At 38.7% G+C, this 22171-nt stretch overlaps 1 protein-coding gene across 1 annotated transcript in view; it reads right to left on the bottom strand.

The window, feature by feature from the left end:
* Positions 1–22171, bottom strand: part of PIK3C2G (phosphatidylinositol-4-phosphate 3-kinase catalytic subunit type 2 gamma) — a 199692-nt gene that overhangs the window by 70838 nt on the left and 106683 nt on the right. Inside the window, exons 18-22 of the mRNA XM_065643202.1 lie at positions 10309–10489; positions 8857–8964; positions 6496–6588; positions 4188–4317; positions 1936–2072 (exon numbers count right to left, since the gene is read on the bottom strand). Of these exons, the coding sequence (XP_065499274.1) occupies positions 1936–2072; positions 4188–4317; positions 6496–6588; positions 8857–8964; positions 10309–10489 (649 nt within the window). The remainder of the gene's footprint in view (positions 1–1935; positions 2073–4187; positions 4318–6495; positions 6589–8856; positions 8965–10308; positions 10490–22171) is intronic.

A 22171-nucleotide genomic window follows, 5' to 3' on the forward strand; every position in this document is an offset into this window, starting at 1 on the left:
GACTACGGGATCAAACCCAGTATCATGCAGGGAGATACAAGAGAGTGATTAAACCAAAACCCAGCCTAGCAGTTGTGTTTAATATAACCTATTCATCTGATGCTCATTTACATGGTGGAGATGTCTGCTTTCATGGTTAGTCTGCTTCATGTAAGTAGATAGACTCATTCAGTTTTATCTCATTAATCTCTTAACAATATTATATTGTGGCATTGCTGTTTGCCAAAAATGTGCCCATGGCAGATGCAGGAAAATGTTCGAAGTAATGATCTGCTCATCAGACACTCAGAGGAGGATTCCAAGTTTTCTGCTAACTTCAGTGTGAAGTATATAAAAACTGCAACTTCTCCTAGTAGAAAAATCTACCCAACCTCTTTCGCAACACACAAACTCAGTATCCTGTCTCAGGGGAGAGGTATTCCTGATTCAAATAATGATCACTTTTCTATCCCAAAGGATAAGGAATAGCTCGTCTTCTTTTTAATTTTACCTACTACAGTTTAAGAAGTGAAAATGTAGTTCTTGTTCAGAAGTCTTAATCTCCCATGAATCTCAATCACAATGTGATTCATTTATATAGAAACCCAGACAACCCTAAACTGTGATCTTTATGGACAAAAATTGCATTAGCCAAGGTAAATCATTATTTCGGCATTGAGGATTTCCCTGCAGATACAGGGTGCTGCCTGTGATGGCTGATAGGGATGACAGCACTGTGGAAGACTTAGGCCACATCACAAGAGTTTGGTGAATTTTATGTTTAACTGTACTACTTACTCACTTTGGTGACCTTGGATAAAACACCTAAGCTTTCTGTGATTTTGTTCACTCAACTGTAAAACGAGGATATTAAAGCTTATTCCGCATGAGCTCTTTGAGCACCTTAGAAATAGTATTGTATGAGTAAAAAATTATGAAGGGGTAAAAGAGAAAGGTTTATTCACCAGTGAGAGCAAGGTGAATGTAGAGTAGTAATTTTATGCATGCGCTATGCAATCAGATTGGACTGTATTTCATACATTTAAAAACTGAAAGAAAATAGGTAGAAATTGGTTTTAGAACATTCCACATTAATGGTACTTTTTAAAAACAGCAGCAAGAAATCAGAGTTTCAATCAATAACTAATAGTATCTCACTTTTCAATTGAAATGTTGGATGCATTTCTACAACACTGTAATTACAAAATTACTAAAGTTTATTAAACATTTATGTTATACATCTACTAAAACTGTTAGAAAAGCACTTTATTTTCAGAGTGGTAAATACTGTGGGCATTGAGTTGGGTTCTAAAAATCAAACCAGCCACACAAACATTAAAAGGTTTTTCATGGGCCACAGAACATGCTCAGACAACAAAGAATGAATAGAAAGAGTCGCCTGGGAAACTTTTGCTTCTATAAATAAAATCTCAAAATTTTTGGCTCATGCATAATTTCTACTTTCATAAAACCAGACGTATTACATGGGATCTCACAGTGTGATATGAAAAGTATGATCTTACGTATCATATGACTAGGCAGTTTTGATAAAACAGCTTTCTAAAGCTGTGGGTATTGACATGGTTATTTCCAAATACAGGAAATCCACTGAGACTTTGCATGTGTTATATTTAAATAAAGTATTTAGAAAGCTGACCTAAAAAAGAAAAGTTTTTGAGTTCACTACTTAATTTCTACTTAGCTTCTTTTCACTTTAGTAGTAAACTTCAAAACATCTCTATGACATTTTTATAGAAAATATATTACAATGCACCTGATCCAGAGCAATATCTCCTTAGATGGAGAATGCCATTTAAGTCTGTTCCCTGGCTTCTATGCATTTGGCTTGTTTGTCTTGTGTCTGAGTTGTTTGTTTTTGCTGCTTACTGCCATTTGGTTTGGTTTTTTTCCTATGGTAAAACATGAAATATATAATAAGCTTCATTACGATGTCACCTCTTGGTAACTTGATTCCAGAGGATGGTGATGACGGAACCATTTTTTAATTGTGTTTTCTTTCAATGGTCCTATCAGACCAGACTCCCTGTGGATCTTCGCTAGTGTAGTAGCATCTGGCACCATCTGTACCAATCCTAATCAGATAGAAAAGAGTTCAAATGAAAAAACCTTCAACTTTAAAAAGATATGAAGACCATCAATGAATATTGCTTATTGTTGGATTATTCCATGCAGAAAAAAATAAATGCTTAAAAGCTTATAAAATAATGAATGCAATAGAAAATAGAGATCAGGATTGCTTTTCTCTTTCTCTTTGGACACAAAAACCAAAGGACACTTAGTAAAAAGTGGCAGTTCTGCAAATGAGAAATCAAAACATCAATAACAATATTGTGGAAATAACTGCCTAAAGGTACCAACAAGGCCAAATATTTAACAAGATTCAAAGTGAGTACAATATGGACACAAATCCCAAAAATCTATAAAATATAGGATCAGATACTTACTATGAAATATAAAGTTATTTCATATGTGTTTACTGCCAAGAATGCTACACAAATATTTCAGCAGTATGTGATGCTGATCACAGCTGGGAGAAAGGATACTAGATGGTGCAGAAATTAGTCTGATCCAAGATGACATAAACTGGGACTTGGAAGTGCAGAGAGAAGCCAAACATTTTGCAATGCTTCACTTGAATCCTCTGCCTCTACTGCATGCACTTAATTCCATTTTTTGGAACTGAGACCTGGCTTGCCAGCCTTCTGTCCCTGTGTGTGGTCCCCTGGCATGTCATCTCACAACTCACATTACAGGAAGGGCTTCCTCTTACAATTTCAGTTGGTGACAGGCTCCTCTACCATACTCTGCCTGGAAAGTGGGATCGTACCAGTGCTTCATCTGCTTTTCATCTTTCTATGAAAACTGATTTCCATGTTCCCATGATTATGAAATTATCACCTGCTATCTGCCTTGTGTAGAAAAGGTGGCCCATGAAGCAAGTTGTTAGCCTGGGATTTGCAAGACCTAGGTGTACAACACTACTTTTGCATGTCCTATGTGGGTCACAGGTATGTCACTTGGTCCTTTTATCCTTAATCTTTAACTGTAAATCAATTATATTAACACTTATGTAGCTCATAAGGAAAGGCACTGTGAGGAAAATCTGTCAGATACTGAGAGAGTGTCAGGCAGAGAACATTATTTGCAGATGATCCCTGTATCTTTCTTGGCAAAAATCAAGTTAAGTGTTAGTATATAAAAGAGACAATACCGTTATGTTCAGAAATAGTATTCTTGTATTACTTGCCTTTGAAGTAGAAGCCTTCAAATTTTAACTCTGACCTCTACAAAGAATGAAGGAGTCTTTTCCAAGTCACCTTAACTACCCACCATGTCTGTGAACTTATCTCTATTTTCGCCTACCTCCTCCCAATCATTCATCCTCTCATTTTCTCTTTGTGGCTCAGAAAGCAATGATTTTTTTTTTTGTTGTAAGTTTTTAGTTTTTGTACAGCAGGTAATCTGAATACATCCGTCTTCTACTTGTGCAAGAGTTGTTTTTAGTAAAAGATCCGGAGAGTCAGTAAAAAATAGTAAGCTTATTGCTGTCAGTAAATTTCTGTAGCAAGCAATTGGTATCCCTGCTACAGCTCTGCTGTAACAACCATAAAAGAGGCAAATAAAGCTTTCGGATGAGTCAGGCCTGCCCTAAGCAGCATAAATCGCAAGAGTAATATTTCAAAATCAACACTGCGAAGCTGTCATCACTTGTCTACAGGTACTTTGTGCAGCCACTAGCAAGTAGGTTAGGTACTTTGTGCAGCCACTAGCAAGTAGGTTAATTTAAGCATCTGTGCAGGATCACACCAGATTAAAACTTTAGTAGCTATGGCAAATTTTCTCCAAAACTCTCTTTTTGATGTGTGAAGTTACTATTAAGAATCTGGTGCAAGCTGATGGTGTTGAGGCTTTCGGAAAATTCTAGCCTAAGTTACTAAAAACTTAATGAGTTTGGTGGTACATATTTTGGAGAGGCAGAATGAATAAATAAAATGAACATGCAGGAGTAGGCAAGTATACAATTTAGGGCCTGAGTAACAGAAGTTCTGAGCATTTTTCTTTCTTTAGGGAGGAAGATAAATAAGACGCCCATTAAAATAAAAGCTAAAGGGTAGATTTTTGTATACTGCTGTTTACATGAGATATGAATAACGTAATACAGGTAACTTTGATAATGTAAAACTGACCTTGGCCTTTTCCTGTAGATAAACACCTATAAATGATCATTTGCATATCCAGTCCCTCTTGGAGCCAAATGCTGTCCATCACCCGAATAATTTGCAGAACCAGCATATCTTGACGTAGATCATCGCCTATCTGTGAAAATTGCACAAGAAATTCAGGTTTCTACTTCAATGCCACACAGAAATAACTTGCTATTTCATTTAGATTTTTTCCCTTACCAAAATAGCTGTATTCATTTTACAGTAAACCCCTCTTTTTTTTCTTCAAAGTTGCTACTTATCTTTCTGTGTCGGAAGAGGACAGAGTAAATGGGACACATAGGCAGAAACAGTCTTGGCAGCCACTCAGATGGTAACAAATGCTCCCTGATTAACAGCAGCCTTTCTGCCTATTATTCCTATATAATTATTAGAGTTTGAAAATTTAATCTGGAGGTAGGATCCTAATTTAGTTACATTTTAAAGTCTACCTAATGCTAGATCCTTTTTCACAAATGACAGCTTTTGTCTAATGTTAAGCTTCACAACTTGGTATTTGCAGCAGACGGAAAGGGAATTTTATCATGAATTTGTATTTTATCCATGACATAATGCATATTCAGTTTCAAACAGTGATGCCGTGTTGACTGCTCTCCCCACGGAGCCAGTCAAACAACAATCTTAGTGAAATGGGGCTTTAATTGTAGCCACAAGAGGTAATGAAGAGATTATCTTCAACCATGGCTGAGTAAATGGCCTGTGAAAACAAAAGCCCTGCTTTTTTTGTTTCCACCTCCCCTCCACTTCATCTAAAATACATGTGACTTTTACTGGTATTTTTAAGTGCTCTATTCTTTTATTACACTCTTTATGTACAAGCATTCCAATCAATGAACATTTAATGCTATGAAATGAATACTTAAGGACACACAACTATTCTTCAAAAATACATGTACATTTCTTTCATTTAAAGGTAATCTTAACTCCAATTAATTTTTTTTAGTACCTAAACATGAGAAAAATCTTGTTCTCTCCACTTATCTTCCCTCCTTCCCTTATGTATAGAGCAAGAAGACAATTTAGTATGACACCAGCGGTTACAATTTTATGTATGCATTATCCACCTGGAACAAACAATGGAACTGCAGCACAAGTAAAAGATACTTTAACACTATGGTTTGCTGACAGGGGAAGGCGATGTCAGCTATAATACTTCTAGAGCAACTGGAGAGTTGGCTGTTTGTTGAACGTTACTGAGCAGGGAAAACACTGTATCGGTAAAACCAGCACAAATGTTTAAATGCTACATAGTTAGGCATTTGCTGAAATTGCTCAAGTAAGTAGGAGGTTGTCTATTTAACATTGATTCTCAGATAAAATAGCATAAGAACCAGATTTCTAAATGTTCAGAACAACTTAACATCACTAGCCTCCTCCAAACATGCCTGGAAAGCAAACTTCTATTCCTGAGAATCACAGCTGCTCTAAAGGTCAATTTAATTCAAGAAGGCCTAGAAATATTTTTTATCCTTTTAATTTTATTTATTTTTATAACTTTTTAGCCTTCTGGTTTGGAACATGATACTGCAAAAGACTGAGAAATAATATTTTTTGCAATGCTGAGCATTTCGTATCCATCAGCCATTTTATGAACTTCAGTATTCTCTGAAAACAGCATCCACTGTTATGGAAGACATTTTCTCTTTTCAAAGTAACTTTAGATTGCATTTATTTTCTTTTGCGGATGGACACAGCACTCCCATCAACTCTGAAGCTTTGAAGGTGACCACTGGAAAATAAACTGGAGTTTACTTTCAGAGTCAGGTCCTTCCAGTATCTCCAAAGAGAGGGAGCTCCTCTGCAGTTCTCTCCACCTCCTTCTTCCTCAGCTCACTCCCCTGAGCTAGCTGCATTAATTCTGTGCAGCAAACGCAGCCTCTAACACTCCAATATTTTGATACATTAGATGCATATGTACAAGGCTACTGGATTCAGACATTCTGAATTATCCTTCCTCTTAGACTTGCCCTCTGACTCCAGTGTGATAAATAAACTACGTTTATAAGATAAACTTAATATTTTATCCTGGTTCTGTCCACTAAGAAAAAAAATTTCAAAAACTTGTTTGAATTCTCTACCGATCAAAAAGTTGATACTTCAGTGCATTGCCTCAGCATATTCCATTATAAGTTCTACTGCTAAAAATAATTGGGAAAAGTGAACAGCAGAGCCAAATCCAACATCCTTAGGCTCAAGGACTAATATAAATTAGGAGAATTTCAAATCAACACTTTCCATGCAAAATGAACTGAAGATTAGAGGAAGAACATACCTTAAAAATAACATTGATGTTTCCACTTGGAGCATTTGCGTTGATGAAGGAGATTTTTAATGGAAAAGCATTGGATGTAAAATATGAACATGACTTCAGGGAAAAAGAAAACAAGAGAGAAGAAAAACAGTGTCACATATATGAAACATCAGGCTAATACAATACCTCCAAAAAGGGTACCAGCTTTAAATATTGCTCAGTAGCACCGATAACAAAAATAAATAATTCTTGATATTATTGACTGTTTAATTGGGTCAAGAAAATAAGAAATTATTTTTCCTAGACAATTTGTTCCACTCAATAATCAGATTACACGAATAGATAGTATTTTCCATACTGTTTTTCATTTTCACCCACGTCTATTAATGATAGACTTTGGCTGGGACTGAGTAGACGCAGTACAAAAGACTGATCTAATGAGAATTCATAAAGCATTGAGAAGCCTTAGGTCTTATTATTTTACACTCACACACACAAAATATTGTCCAAGCATACAATCTTTATGGGAGCAAAGAAGCTGCTAATTTCTTTGGTGATCGCACTCTGGCTGAGAATACAGGAAATTCTGAAAATCACAATCTATTTTATGTGGAATTTATCTTAATTAAACATAAACTCTGACTTCTCATGCCCTACAGCTCCTTCCACCAGAAGACCTCAAAGGGCTTCAAAAAGCATTAATGAGCCGAGCACTGCAAATCCTGTGTGAGTTAGAGTGGTATTATTACCATCATTTAAAAAAAAAAGGGGGGGGGGGGGGCAAAAAAACGACTGAAAAAGCCACCAAAGACAACAGTAAATTAATGGCCTGGTCTCTAGAAATAATGAGCGCCTCACAGGAGCTACTGCTGTCGTGACTGGGTGGAGTGCAATGGAGGCTAATTTGAACAAAACTGCTACTAGACACAGCTGTCTCTTGCTTTTCATCGAAACATCTCAAAGCATGGTACAAGCACGCAAGTATTGTCCGAGCCACATCATACATCTGTGGCATGCAATAGCTATTACTGATGATGAAATCCTGACTCCCTATGGAATTTTGTCAATTGAAATGTCTCAGTAAGTGCTTGAAAGGTTGCTGTGAGACAATGCATTACTGACAGAGCTGAGAGCAGTGCTTGCTTCAAGTAAAATCAATAGATGATGCCAAAATGAATTAAATTTAGGTAATTATAAGCACTTAAAAATTCTAATTTGCATGATTATACTGACATACAGTTCAATCAAGAAACTGCATATATTTATAGCAAGATAATGGCCTATAATGATACAAGAAAAATGAAAAAAAAAAATCTCTCTTTAGATTATTTAAACATTCTGTATCTGTCCAGCTAAGCTGGTGCAGTATAAATAGAACGACTATACGGTGAGATACTTTCTCATTAGTCATTATTTCCAAAAAGCCTGAAAGCAGTGAGAAGCAGAAGGCTTCAAATTCTCCTGACTTATATCATACACAATGGGCCCAAGCCTGTGGGGTGCTGGAAGACTTCTGTTCTCAGTGAGATCAAGGCTGAATAGCAATCACTCGGAGAATCACAGGTCAAAGGCAATTGAAGGGATCAGCACCTCCTAGAATCAGGTCCACTGTAGGTAATGAGCCAGAGAATAAAAATAGAGCACAAATTGCTGTAATTAGGCAGCCATAACTGTTAATATACATGGCTCTTCAGGTTTGTTTTCTCTTGCTGCTGGATACCTTTTCCTTCTCTAGAGCTGGAAGAGCATATTCCTGGCATAATATTGTTTATGAAAACATTTCTAAGCAATGAATAACTGAGTCTTAGCACTGTGGCCAAAGTAAAGTAACACTAATGAGCACTGTTGTTTCCTTTATTTTTAAGTCACTTTTAATAGGGGTCACAGGCAGAGGTAAGTTACTGTCAGGATTTAATATTTTAGCAATTATCATTCATGTGCCTATTCTCTCCTCAGCAGAAAGACAGCTAGCTCTAGAGGTTTAGCTGCTCCTATCCATGACAGGGGAGAGTCTTGGATGAGAAGAAAACTGCCATTGAGAGCTGCCTGGGCAGGATGGTTACCAGGTCTCAGCTTCAGCGGAGCCAGGCATCCTTGCCATTCAATGCCACGGCAGGGCAGCTGAGCTCGGAGCAGGTTGCCTAGAGTTTGAAACCTCTGCTGCTCCTGCACAAGCTGAGACGTGCATGCAATACCCACCCCACCAGTCCCCTGCACCTCTGCCTCCAATAAAGGCCCCAGTTTCAAAGGAATTAGGACAGATGTCACTTTACTGGACGACTTATGCTTAATACCAGGTAGATTAATCCCCAGTCAATGCAGCCTTCTCCCTCTTTATACTAAAAAAAAAAAAAAAAAATCCATTCCATGAGCTATACTTACGTCTTCCTCTACGCCTAGGACAACAAGCGCAGGATTCAGGGGAAGCCGACAAAACTTTACCTCCTGGAAGAACTGCGAAAGCCTATTGAGTTCCACCTTTAACACCTCCTGCAACATGTGACTCATTATGGCAACATGAAAGAACATAACAGCAGATTTTGAGCCGTTTACTGGCTTTCTATATTTTAAGCTAGCAGTACAACTTCTGGAGCTAGTAGCATCCACGTAACCTTATAACAGCTAATGAGGTCATGCTGAGGTGCAGTTGTTAAAAATAAGAACTGTCATTTTACTCCACATTCATGCTTTTTCTGCCTAGATGCACTACCAGTTCATGCTGTCATGTAGGTTCAGATTCAATACCCTTCATTAGGGGTTGATTAGCCTTGCGCCTATTCTGCTGCATCCCATGTCTTTTTTGCCTTGCTGGACAACATCACAATTTGTTGCCTGTTGCCTCAACACTGTGATCTCCCTCACCTAACTGTAGGTGTGTTAATTGCAAGGTTTGGGAGTTTCTCAGTATCACAGTAACTGCAGCCTTGAGATTAATCTCTAAAATCTGAATTATGCATCAGTAATGTATAATGTATCACTACTCTTTCTTTTTCTTTACATGGATTTTTCTCTTTGCAAATGTTTTTTGCCTTTTTACTTCCATGTTTGCTTTGCTGCTCTCAGTAGCAACACTGAGTTTTCTGAAAAATCCTTTGAAAATCTTTGAATCCTTAACAAGGCAAAAAGAATTCATGATAACCAGCAGCGGCACGTATATTTTTATTTGGCTTTCTGGTCTATCTTGCTGAGATCTCAGCAAGAAGCAGTTTTATACATCATGTAAGTAACAACCACTGTCTTGGAAAATTAACGGTTTTGAATTGGAAATGTACCTAAGCAATATAAAAGCTGCACCCGCTGGAGAAGATGACTGCAAGCCTTATACTGCCAGGAAAGCATCTCTGCAGATATGCGTACAGTATTAGTTGCTGAATGCTATATTTTAGATATTAAGTACAGTTCACTCTGGTTGGCTTTGCTAAGAAAGAAGGATGTTCAACCTGTCAAGGACAAATATTAGTAAAGTTTTCAAGAAACACTGAAGCTCTACAGGAGTCAAATATTTTGGGATGAGGTGCTGAACGTGAGCGTTCCTTCCAGTAAAATGTTAATCAGCTTTGTTGCCATTATTTCTGACCAGCTTCAAGTCTGGTTGAGAAACCACTGATGAAGGAATTTAAATGGCTTAAAAGATCTGCTGACTTCAAGAATAACAGCGATGAGAGTTGTCCAATTAAATACGTGTTTTACTTGTTTTCAGAGTAGCATAAAATTTTACAAATTTTTGTGAAACCTTAGGTTATGCAAAGGCATTATAGGAAAGAGGTGTCACTTTGGAAAAAATAAAATTACCTGAAAAAACTTAGATGGAAGGGGAGGTATTTTTTAACAAACCTTTCTTTTTGCGTCACTGGCAGCTTTTACTTCTTTGGCAATGTCTTCCAGAATTCTGATAAGTTTCCCCTCCTTAGAAAACTCATTGTTCAGAGCTTTTCCAGCACAGAATTGCAGAGCAGCCAGTAGTTTCTGATACCAGATTTTGAAATGAACTTCATTCTGTGCATTCTTCAACAGCCTAAAGGAAAGAGAGGAAAAAAAGCATCTGTGTATTTAAAACTGATTTTTATTTTCTATCACCTCTAGCAGGAACAACAAATGCACTCCAGATTAATCCATGTTTGGTGACTTTGGGCAGGAGAGAATGAAACAAAATGTTTATTTTTTGGCCGTACTCAAGTCCCATTTGATAACTAATGAGATTCCAAGTGTGTTGAATCAATAGGAAGCTGTCATTTCATTTTGTCATACGTAGTGCAGCACCTGTATTGCTTCTTATTTCTCCAAGAAAAGTTTACAAAGAGAAAATATGTTGTATTTTTTGAAGTCCAGTCTTAAATATATATCTCTAAATCTATGATGTTCTTTTCTCCTGCCAGTACACTTACACAATCAAGCACATCTTTCAGCTTGGAAGTGCATTTAAAGATCACTTTAGTCTCAGACATTTCATCAGTTCTAGAAACTTGCAGTATTTTAAGCCGAGGAGACATTTCTGAAATTGGCTATACTGCTAAGGAGTGAAATGAGCCCAATTTATCCCCTTCTTTACTGGTAAGTATTGGTCTAGAGCAAAAACTCAGCTCTTAATTCTATACAAGTTTGTAAAAGCTTTGGAGGTGGAGTTATTACTAACATAAAAGTCAGAAATAAAACTAAAAACTTTTTTTTTTTCCCCATGTTTACCATAAACTCTTCTCTAACTACATATTCATTTGGGCTAGGAAAGCTGTGGAGTTTAGGGATTTTTTTAGTTAATTGAATTGATTACTGTTATTTTTTTTCCTTATGTGGGCCAGAGTTTTTGTACATATTTGATTTATTTTTATAAATACAGATGGACTCATCAGCTTTATATTGCTACTAACATCCTGCCCATCGCCTGAGATTTCCCTTTGCCTGAAGGACGGATGAACTTCCCTTTGCTTTTGTCTGAACTTTCCTCCACACAACTTCATCCTTAAGAACATCTTGAACCTTAAATGTCTGAATCTTCATGCAGTTTCCTTTACCTGATGAGGTTACGCAAACCTAACTAATAATGCTAGTTTTCACGGGACAGAAATCAGAGAAGCTGTTGACTTCCAAGGCACAGTACATATGAGTGTCACATAAAAAAGCAAGAACAAGATATATACAAAGCACTGATATTTAAAGGAAAAAAAATCATAATTCCTATAGACACTTCAACTCCTTCAAATCATATATAAGGCATTACGATATTGCTACTGCAGCCCATGCATCTTTTGGTGATGAGGGATTCTTGTCATCTTTTATGAGGCAATGATTTTTCTAGGTCCTCTCTTCCCATATAATTCTATGCAGAATAATATCACCTACTGGTTTCTCAAAAGCCTTTCCAGTTACAGAAAACCTCTGAATATCTAGAGGTTTATAAGTATTGAAAATCTTAAAGAATGTATGGTGTTTCTATTAGAAGTGCCTAGACATGAAAAGGAAGAGAAATTTATCATCATCACACTCTGGAGGAGATTGAAATGACATTTCTTTTTGTAGACTGGCAAAAACAAATAATTACTTTTTGGATCAGAAAGAAATACAAATTGCATTGCAGTGCCTGATGGAAGGCAAACAGCTGTATTCTTATCATGAACCCTCCCCAAAATGAAGAAGGCTGAGAGCACATGCATATATGGTGGTGGATAAATGAATTTTTCCAGATTTCGAGCAAAGTCAGTCCAAGATTCCACAGACTGGGATTCATTTGCTTAAACGTAGATACCTCGTGCCATTTTAGATATCCTTGGAAATCCTATTCCACCTCCAGCTTCTGCCTTGGAAAGGCATGGGTCCACTAGAGACAATACCTTATGCGTGCATGTACATGCCTCAGATGCCCTATGGTGTATAAAACAGCCTATGTTTAGGGTACTGAATCACACCCTGCAGTGGCTTTTTAGCTGAGTTATAGGCAAACAAGGTGATTTAAAAAAAAAAAAAAGCATACTCTGTCCGCTTCAACAGCAAGTCAGGAACAGGCTTGGTGATTATTTTTTAAACAGTAGCTTTACTGGCACAGTCCAAACTGTCACATAGGCAGGAATTTTAGTCTACCAAAGCAGAGCCCGGCTCAGTCTCAGTCCAGCTAAACAGCTTGCATTTCTCTTGGAGCGCAGGCAGAATGAACTTGTACACTTCTGCTGTGCAAAGACAAGTGCAACTGCACCTAAGAAAAGATGACATCACTGTGATATCTATTTTGAACTGGTCAGGTTATGTTGGTGCAGAATCTTCTGCCGGCACTTGGGCTTGCATTGGAATGAGCTGAGAATCTAAATCATATTAATTCACGTATTCGATTTTTAACAGTATATATTTAGGGAATCCAGATAGGCTACCTTTTCGTGTTTGAGATGTCCTTTTAATCCTTTCAGATATAGAGAACATTGAAACAACTTTTATTAGCCTAAAATAAAAGCCTTAGGATTTCACGTACAGGAAGCAAAATACTAAAACCAACATGTTTTGCTATTTTAAACAGAGCTACTCCCCGCATAAGGCAGATCAACTTAGAAGATCCATTTTTTGATTAATCTTATGGTTGAGTGTTCACAGAAAATAAGCTTATATATATATATGATATAAAGATTTCTTTTCAATCTGAGAAAGGATTATGTGCCAGATTCAGATAGTTTATGCATAAGGTGTACGTGAGGACAGAGGATATATAGAGTCTGAATCCTCTCACGTGCTTCTCGAGCCCAGTCCATGCGGAGAGTGCAGGCAGTCATTACAATCTCACTGCTAAAATCCCTTTCCATGCCAGCTGCAGCTCAGCACACACCCCAAAGGCTGAACCTATGTGGCAGATTTTGACAGCGCATGTGCTTCCTCAGCAGCCCCATGAGGAACTCAGGGTTCTGCACTCAAAATGTGTCTGGCCGCTACGGTTCAGGCAGCACAACCTACTTCTGCCTGCTCACTGGGGTAGGTGTGCTTTTAAAAGCCTGTAGACCTTAATTTGCAAAAATGATTTGGATTAACTGGGTCTGACTTTTATATTCATTTTTAAAAAGCCATCTCTAGGAGCACACAAAAGACAGCTTTTAATGTGATGACTCGTTACAGGCTTTGCTGAAATGTTTATTCAACAACTAAACAAATATGTAGTTGTAATTCTGTCTTCCCAGTTTCCTGGCCCACACATCTACAGCCTGCCATTGCCAGAATTAAACAGAGGTAGGAAAGTCTGCAACTTCTGAGGTTGCAGGATGGAGAAATACTCAAGACACTAATGAAATTTTCAAGTTAGGACAAGATGCCAAGCTGTGAGAGAGGAAGACAAAATTAGAATGATGTAAAACTCAAGGGTGTCAGTAGGGAAATATATGAAGGTGTCGGGTTTTTGTGCGTGTATTTGTTTTTTTGTTTTTCCTGACAATTTTCACAGGGTTCTGCAAGACAGAACTCTATATAAAAGCCAGGACTATACAGAATAGACTTCCTCACTCTTCAGGGTTCTCCGATTTGGGACAAATGCTCTCGTTCTCAGCCAGACCAGGGTAATTCAGATACACTGTCCCAAGGTCACTTTCTCGGAAATACCACAACAGCACTGGAAACAGAAGGATGCTGGCCTGAAATCTAGTAAAGAAGTAAACTAAGCTGCCCCTGCTTAGCAGCAGTCAGAGGGTCCGAGTCAGATTCTGGGGTGCCCTGGAAGATGCCCCCAACTTCTTTACACAAGCAGCTGATTCTCTTCCTTTCTGCATGCCCCCACTCCATGCCTGCAAGGTGGCTCCAACCCCATTTTCTAGCACTTGCAGCAGCAGAAGCACGTGTATGGTTTTTTTTCTGGGTACAGAAACACAAGCGTCCTGGAGAAATTTTTGGCACAGGGCAGAATTGAAGGTACGGTTGAGCGGGGTTGAATCAGGCTGAGTTGGCTGCTGTGTCAGAGAAGGAGAAACAGGGCTACAAACGGCAGTTATGGACAGGGGAAAAAAAAAGAAAAGAAAAAAGGAAAAAAAGAAGAAAAAAAAAAAAGGGAGGAAAGGAATGTGATGGGACTTGGTACCAAAACAGGTGAGCTGGCCTGTTACTCCTGTGGTGTGGGGAGAAAGGGAAGCTGGTGCTCTAAAGGCCTTGCAGCACAGTCTGCTCTCTGACTTGGATTTGGCAGACAAGTGAAAGAGTGAGGCTGCTCAGACAACTCTGCTGTGTGAACATCTGTTCCTTGTCTCCTTCAGAAAAGGGAGCAGGGTGAACCAGAGCATAATGCTTGACAGGACAGATTAGCTTGCAGGTAGCCTGTTAAATCACACTGTAGGAAAAGAAACCCAAGATAAGGCCAGGATCTCCAGTATCCTACTGCAGGTTTTAGCCCCTAGCTGCTATAAGAGAGTGAGGTAGACTTCGACTGGGCTATTTACATGTGGTGTCAAAGTCAGAGTAGTGACCCTATTTAATTTGTTTCCAAGGGATGTCTGGTATTTATTACACAAAAGCTCTGCCTACCAGCATGCACACTGGGTACACTTTGCTTAAGGTGTTTTGAATTCAGAGACGCACAATGAAAATGAGGTGCCTTAGGGTTTTAAGGCGAGTGCTGAGGTACTTACTGTCATTGGTCAATCTCTGGTAAACCTGACCAAGGAAATCAATATGCTTTGTTGTGAAGGTATATTTTATGCTTGTTTTCTGTTTCACTAAGCTGGAGGCAGGACGAGTCACAGAAGAAGATAACATTAGTACAAAACTGCTGCTCATAATAGCAATAATTGTTTTAAAATTATACTCCACAGCCCTTCGTATAAAATATTAGCACACAAGCACACTTCTCTACCACTGCACAGCTTCCATGTCTGAGATTGCCATCCATTTTGATTTTCATTAGACATCCTGCAACACTCTTAAGCTGTCCTTTGTGCTCTTTTGTGCCATGGAGCTATGGCACACACCTGAAGCACATGACGGAGTTAATTTTCGACTCATTGAAGAAAACATTTTACTGTTTGCGTTCTTAATCAGGAGATTAAGTAAGAGGGGTGATTTGCCAGTGGGGTTGCATTTAGGCTTGGCAGCTTCTTAAATCCTACTGCAAGTTACTCACAGACACAAGGATGAGAGAGATGACAAAACTGCACAACTGAAGATTAATACCTCCATCGAGCCTGTGACTGGCCAAGAGGATGAGTGGGCAACTGCTGCTATTAATTACTGAGTCGCAAGTGAAACTTTTCTCAGTTTTTTCTTTTATCTCCCCAAGATTACATTGGACAAGGTTTTTACTTCCCTGGAAGTGATAACAGAAATAATCCCTTTGACAGAGATATCAACATAGCAAGTGCTGCACAAACACTGTGAACTCCAGTGAATTCCAGATTCTAACAAGTACCCATCATCCTTCTTCTCCTACACCCGCGACTCCCCTTACTCCTCTCAGAGTACAGCCAAGTCTGCAGAATTCATATTTTTCACTTGCGAGCTGGTTCACTCAGGCACGGCTTCTTTAGACACAGCCGAACTCTAAGGTGGCAGAGTGCCAAGCTGGCAAATATGACTGTGGCTTTTCTGATCTCTTTGCCAATGCCTAGGATGGATGACTGAACTTGGTGAAGCTCCCAGGAACATGTCCATAGGATGGCAGCTCTTGCTTCAGAGAACAGAAAGGAACACTTGCACTCGTTGCAATGTAATCTCTGTTCTCAGCCTCCTTCACGGCCTCGGTGAGATAAGCCTTCACTGGACAGCAAAATCTAATTTAAATAAACTTACTGGAAGGCCTTAAAGTGGCTCTATTCTCATGGTCCTCTTTTATTCAAGAGATACATACAGGCTATCTCTGTCAACTTCCTTTAAAAAATGGATAGAGGATAGTACCTCCCTTTTTAAACTAACCCCAAATTCTAGGAAGGTGTGATTTATGTACTACAAGTCAGAAAGAAAGACATAGAAAACAGCAGCACTGTTCTGTGTAGACCTATCCGGGTATGGCAACCAACAAAGTAAAAGACATACAAACAAACGAACAACTGAGAAGCACAAATGCCTAACATGTTGAGAGCAATGCAATTTCTGCAGGGGAGGGTGGGGAACAAAGTCAATTAGTCAGAAGAGTTAATGTACAAGAAAGACAGAAGGGACACAGCATCTCTCCCAAATGACTGTAGCACTGGGCCTTTTCCATAGCTTTACAGAAACACAGTGCAAGGTCATCTGGTTGATTGGAAGGACCAAGACTGAACTCCCTTTCACTCTCCCTTTCTTTGACTGAGTACAAAGCCAGCAGATAGAGAGAGGCACCAGAGACCTGGCAGGACTCTGCCTTGTCTGTTGATCTTTCTATTCTAGACAAGGGGAGAAAGAAAGCTTAGATTTCTTGAGTGGACTGAGTGAAATGTGGTGCAATATTTTCTCTGAATCTTTCTAACCAACTAAGTCTCCAGAATAGAAGAGCAGCAGCTGTTCAGTAGCTTGCAGCATCTGTCCACTTCTGGCTCTTCACACCTCTCACATAAGAAACCTGCAGTCAGTCTCACCTGCTGCTTCTCATATAACAGAGCTGCTTTTATAGACTCATTTTTCAAAGCATTACCCTTGAACAGAAAATACCTCTGCTTAAAGTGAAATTTGGTTTTAAAAAACCATGCAAAACATTTGCTGTCCTTTTTTCTGATTTTTTTTTTTATAGCATAACTTAGAGCAGGGGTCTAACACATTGGTATCCCTTGGACAACAAAATATTGTTGCAGACATTATAAAGTATGCTGGTAGGCTTGAGAAACACAACATTTCTATAGCAGACAAGGAACTAATTGTCATTATTTGCTAATCTTCTCTCAAATATCTTTATGAACGAGGCAACACAATTTGCATCCAAACAAATCACTTGATCTGGTAGATTCAATCAACCCAGTTCCCCTCACTCCCACTGAATGCCTTAACATGTGGAATGCATGTCCTGCTGACCCACAAAAATCAGCAGAACAATGAAAACAGAGGCTGCGCTACACTATGCAAGTAAGTTGCCACACCCTGCTAAGGTTGCCTAGCAGAACAATGTTTTATTCGATATGTAATATAGTTAGTTGCACGCACTTCTGTATTAAGAAATTAAACCCCAGATAAAACTGGTGTTATCTGGAGAAGAAAGAGGATTTACCTTGAAAACCAATCGTATCAAGAATTAATAGGAGAGTATAACGGTGCACAGGTACCACTATAACTACCAGACAGCAGATGTTACCCGGTCTAAGGCCTAAGCAAGAAATTATCACCCTCAGAACATGTCTTCTCCAATTTGTTGAATGGACATGTCAACTTTGATATAAGTGCTACAAGAGTTGTCTAGTAAAAAGAAGTGCTAACAGTGTGTCTCTTTCTGCTTCAGTTTGTAAAACAACAACAACAACAAAAAAACCCCCAATTGTTAGCAAAGCTGGTCCCTTTCTAGTCTGTTTCTCTTCATTTGATGGGGTCTGCAAGCAGCAGAGGACCCAATTTATTAACACACTATCATGAACACAAGAAATACCTGGAGCAAAACACCAACATAATAGAATTAGTGGTTGTTTCCAACAACATCTGTATATAACAGTGCTGACCTTGGGTAACTTCAGAACCTATGAGTGAGGGTTCACAGTCTCAAAAAAAACATTGTCGTGGTTTAACCCGAGCTAGCAATACAACCATGACAGCCACTCGCTCACCCCCTCCCGCCCTCACCTCTCAACTGGGGAGAGAACTGAACGGGAAGGGAGAAACTTGGATTGAGATAAACACAGTTTAATAAAATAACAAAATACCAATACACTACTAGTAAATATATATATATATATATAACAGAAATAAAAGATACTCAAGGCAGTTTCTCACAAACTCCGTCCATACCGAGCAGCCAGTCCCTTGAAAGCAGCACCTGGTCCCCAACAGCACAGAAAAAGGAAAAAAGCAGAAAGGTTCAGAGGCCTCTGCAAAACAGCAAAAGCCAGACTAAATGTCCCACACAGACCTCCCACAGCTGCACCCCAGAGAGAGAGCAAGAGATAGTGGAAGAGCCAACCAGAAGGTCCCACTCCAAAGCATGATGCCAATGGGGTGGAATACTCTCATTGATCAGTCTGGACGTCAGTCAAGCTCTGCCCTATTTCTGCCCGTCTTCCTTGATGCCTCACACCTGTAAGCAAGCCACTCAGAATGTCATTTGCTCTCAGACCAGAGCAATTAAAAATATTAACTCTGTGCTGGGGTGTTACCTGCTTGTTCTCAAACTAAGTCCAAATAATGAGCGTGCTAGCTATGAAAAAGGTTTGTAACTGCATGAAGAAAATTAACCTATTTTCAGTCAAACCAGCACAAGCATTAAGCCAAAGCTACAGAAATGAAATGCCTTCACATCAAAGTTGAGAGTGACTTAAGCTCAGGCTTACAATTATAATTGCTTTAAACTATCAACAGAAAAAGTACCACTGTTTCAGTAAAGAGAATCAAAGAGAATGGTTAACTTTGCCTTCTAAAACCTGTATTCTGAATAATTCCCATTAAAAAATCTGCTTGAAAAATGTATTGCATTTAATATCTGCATGAAGATTACCAAAGGGGCAGTATTATTTTGCAGTCAATGAGAAACATTGCATTCAAGTCTGGCGTTAATTTTGAAAAGTCTGGTTCTATCTTTGCCAGTGCCTTCCTCATGTGACTAGGTATGTCCCTGTCTGTGCTTGTTTCAAAACTGCAGATTTTCACCTCAGAACAAATCCCATACTGTTGTCATGCAGTGTCTTGCTTAATACCAGAATCAGCGAGCCTGAAAGCTACAACCATCTATCTTTGTAATAGCTTAGAGTAAATTTGTGGCATAGGAACTGAAATATGCCATTAATTCCAGGCATAACAGAAATTGTTGCATTCCTCCCAGTGGGTGACTACATTGGAAGTTTTCAATGAATGAGATTAGATGGGATAATCACCAGTGAAATAAGAAGACCCAATGGCTTGAATGGGATGATATCCAAATATGCCAGCAATTAACTGGATACAGGAAGTGACTAAGCTACTTTGCATTCAAACCATATAAATAAATTGCAAAATTAATCCAGGTTCAAGTAGTCCGCTAGAGCCAAGGGAGTTGCTAAGCTTTGTACTGTATCTGAATTTAGGCAACAGTTACCACAGCAATACACTGAGAAGAATCTGAAAATGTTGTTCTTCATCTGTCTGTTGTTTGGGTTACTCATGTCTACCAAAATGGCTTTGGATAGCTTCTGTAGCTTCCCATTAGCTTCACAGCTGGAACAAAAAATCCCTCATGACACTATGAAACGAAATGTATGACACAGAACTAATTATGCATGGTTCTGCATGCACTGGGAAATCCAGATTTACACAAAACTGCAGAATTAAACCTGAGTTACGCTGCAACACTTTGGTTAACTTCATTCTAAAATGCTGTATGTACTTTTTCTGCTTTTGTTGTTGTTTTTACTTTTTTAACATACTAATACAGAAGTAGACTCATGGAGAACGCAAAAATTGTCTTTCTACAAGGTCATTAAGGCCTTTGGCTGGTCATATTAGGAGCAGTTCCAGATTTTATTCATACATTCTGAGCTAGATCTGTGCTTCATAATCCTCAGGTTTTCAGATTACCATTCTTATGACTCAGCCTGGGCACGGGGAGGGATGACTTAGGTTTTTGGGGTAGAGGGTGGGGAAAATAGGAAAAGAGAGTGACATTGTTTTGCAGATATGATGTCATTCAAAAAATTTATTCTGCAGAGCAGTAGATCTTGAGATGGTTTGTTATTTTTCCTATTTTCTCTGCATTCAATTACAAGGATTTGCTTTGTTTCACAGTATCTACTATCAAAGCTGTAGAGCCTCAGATTTTTAGAGACAAGGTGCTCAGATGCCAACAGCTGAGGAAGGATAGATAAGACTTGATACATTCCAAATACATGTGGACTTAATGTTTCTTTTAAGGCAGCATCACTCTCACCTCTCTGGAAGAACCTGTCTGTATTATCTGTATTGTAAATTCAAGTAAAACAGATGCAAGAACAACTAGGATCCTGATCCCACATTATTTCCTGACATGTCTGTCTTTTCTGGATCTTTACTTTCATCTGGACATCTCTGCTTTAAATAGTGGCCTGGCTTATCTTCTTTTCCCCATATCTAAAAAATGGAACTTCTTTCAGGTCACTGCCTACACAGGAACAGGGTGGTATAAGGATCCTTCGGCAGGCACCGTTTTAGGTGTTTCAGCAAGGATGGTACCACAGCGTAATTACAAGATTGCAAAACTTCCTGTTTTAAGTATTCCTCTCATAAGTGACGTAGTATGTTTTTTGTAGATGTTTAGTCTTCTCTTCCTGGCAATTTGCCATGTGGCATCTCATTAGAGAAGACTACTGAAGAGTACAGCTTCAGTAGTAGGACCAATGCTGAACAACAACAAAGGATGCATGGATCAAATCATCAGATCGCAGCAACCTGTTTACCTCTGGGCATGCATGTGTGTGACTTTGTCAAAAGCATAACTTTGACAGAACCTCCACTGCTCAACTAAAATAGCATAATGAAGACATATGGTCCTTTACACTTCAGAAATAACTAGAAAAACTCATTTGTTTTCAGAGAACAGAAGACAGAGAATCAGAATTTTCAATAGGGGAGTCTCTAAAGTCCCAACAATGCTTTTTCATCTTTTTACAATTCTGACTCTTCCAAGGGAGAAATCTCTTCAGACTATGGCTTTCCTTATGCATAAGGCTACTCTGCAGTCTTCCTCAAACAAGATGCCGCCTGCCATGTTTTCATTCGGTTAAAGGAGAGAAGACCATGAGAGATGGCTCTTGTCAGCTCATTTCTGTCAGTGGTGGAACAGAAGAGCAAGAATTTACATTGTAAAGAAGAGCTTATGTTATCTTCATATCCCTTCTTTCTATGCCTGTTTTCTTTTGTCCTCTCCAGTTTTATTTTTCTTCCTCTTTTCTTGGTCTCTATTAATGTTTTGCTCCGCCTTATTTGCAGCAATAGCATCCTATGGAAGGGCAGAAAAGCAAAGCAGAGAAGGAAATATCTTTAGATTTCTCTTTTTTAAATACTGGTTTGGTTCTGATCTTCCTTCTGTTTTACCACTTTATTCCCACCAAATATTGGCTTTGTAAAAAGAGAAGTGGGAATTTGAAGTTAAGCTCATATACCAGGGAAAGCTTGCTGTAAGATATTAGTAAGAGAAAACTTTTCTTTTTTAGTTGGCCCAGGGGTATTTTCCTAGTCGACAGCTGGCCTAGTTACCATGGAAAACAGAGGAGCTGGAGGGCAGGCACAGTAGGAAGTGAGGCATAGACCTGTGTGAAATGAGGTTGGCTTAGTTTGTAGAGGCTTGCTGAAATTAATCTCTCATTTCAGACAGCTTGTTGCTCTTTCATTCCTGGGTAGTAGCCATTAAGTTTTACCTAGGCTTAGAAGCCCATCTCAGCTCTATTGAGACACCTTCAACTGTGGGACCAGATCTGCATAAACTTTCTAATAAGCCAAAATCCCTTTTAATGAACCCCTAACCAAGAAAGCATTACTTCTTGAGCTTTTATCAAGGAAATCTTACATTACTGTCTTCAGATCAAACCATATAGATTTGGGGTTAAAATTCATATACTTTAATGTCAGAAAAAATTAAGGCAGATATAGGAATGAAAATCCATCACGAATTCCTGATTTTACGTGCTGGGTA

The sequence above is a fragment of the Caloenas nicobarica genome, chromosome 1 (genome assembly GCF_036013445.1).
Source record: "Caloenas nicobarica isolate bCalNic1 chromosome 1, bCalNic1.hap1, whole genome shotgun sequence".
Taxonomy (NCBI): Eukaryota; Metazoa; Chordata; class Aves; order Columbiformes; family Columbidae; genus Caloenas; species Caloenas nicobarica.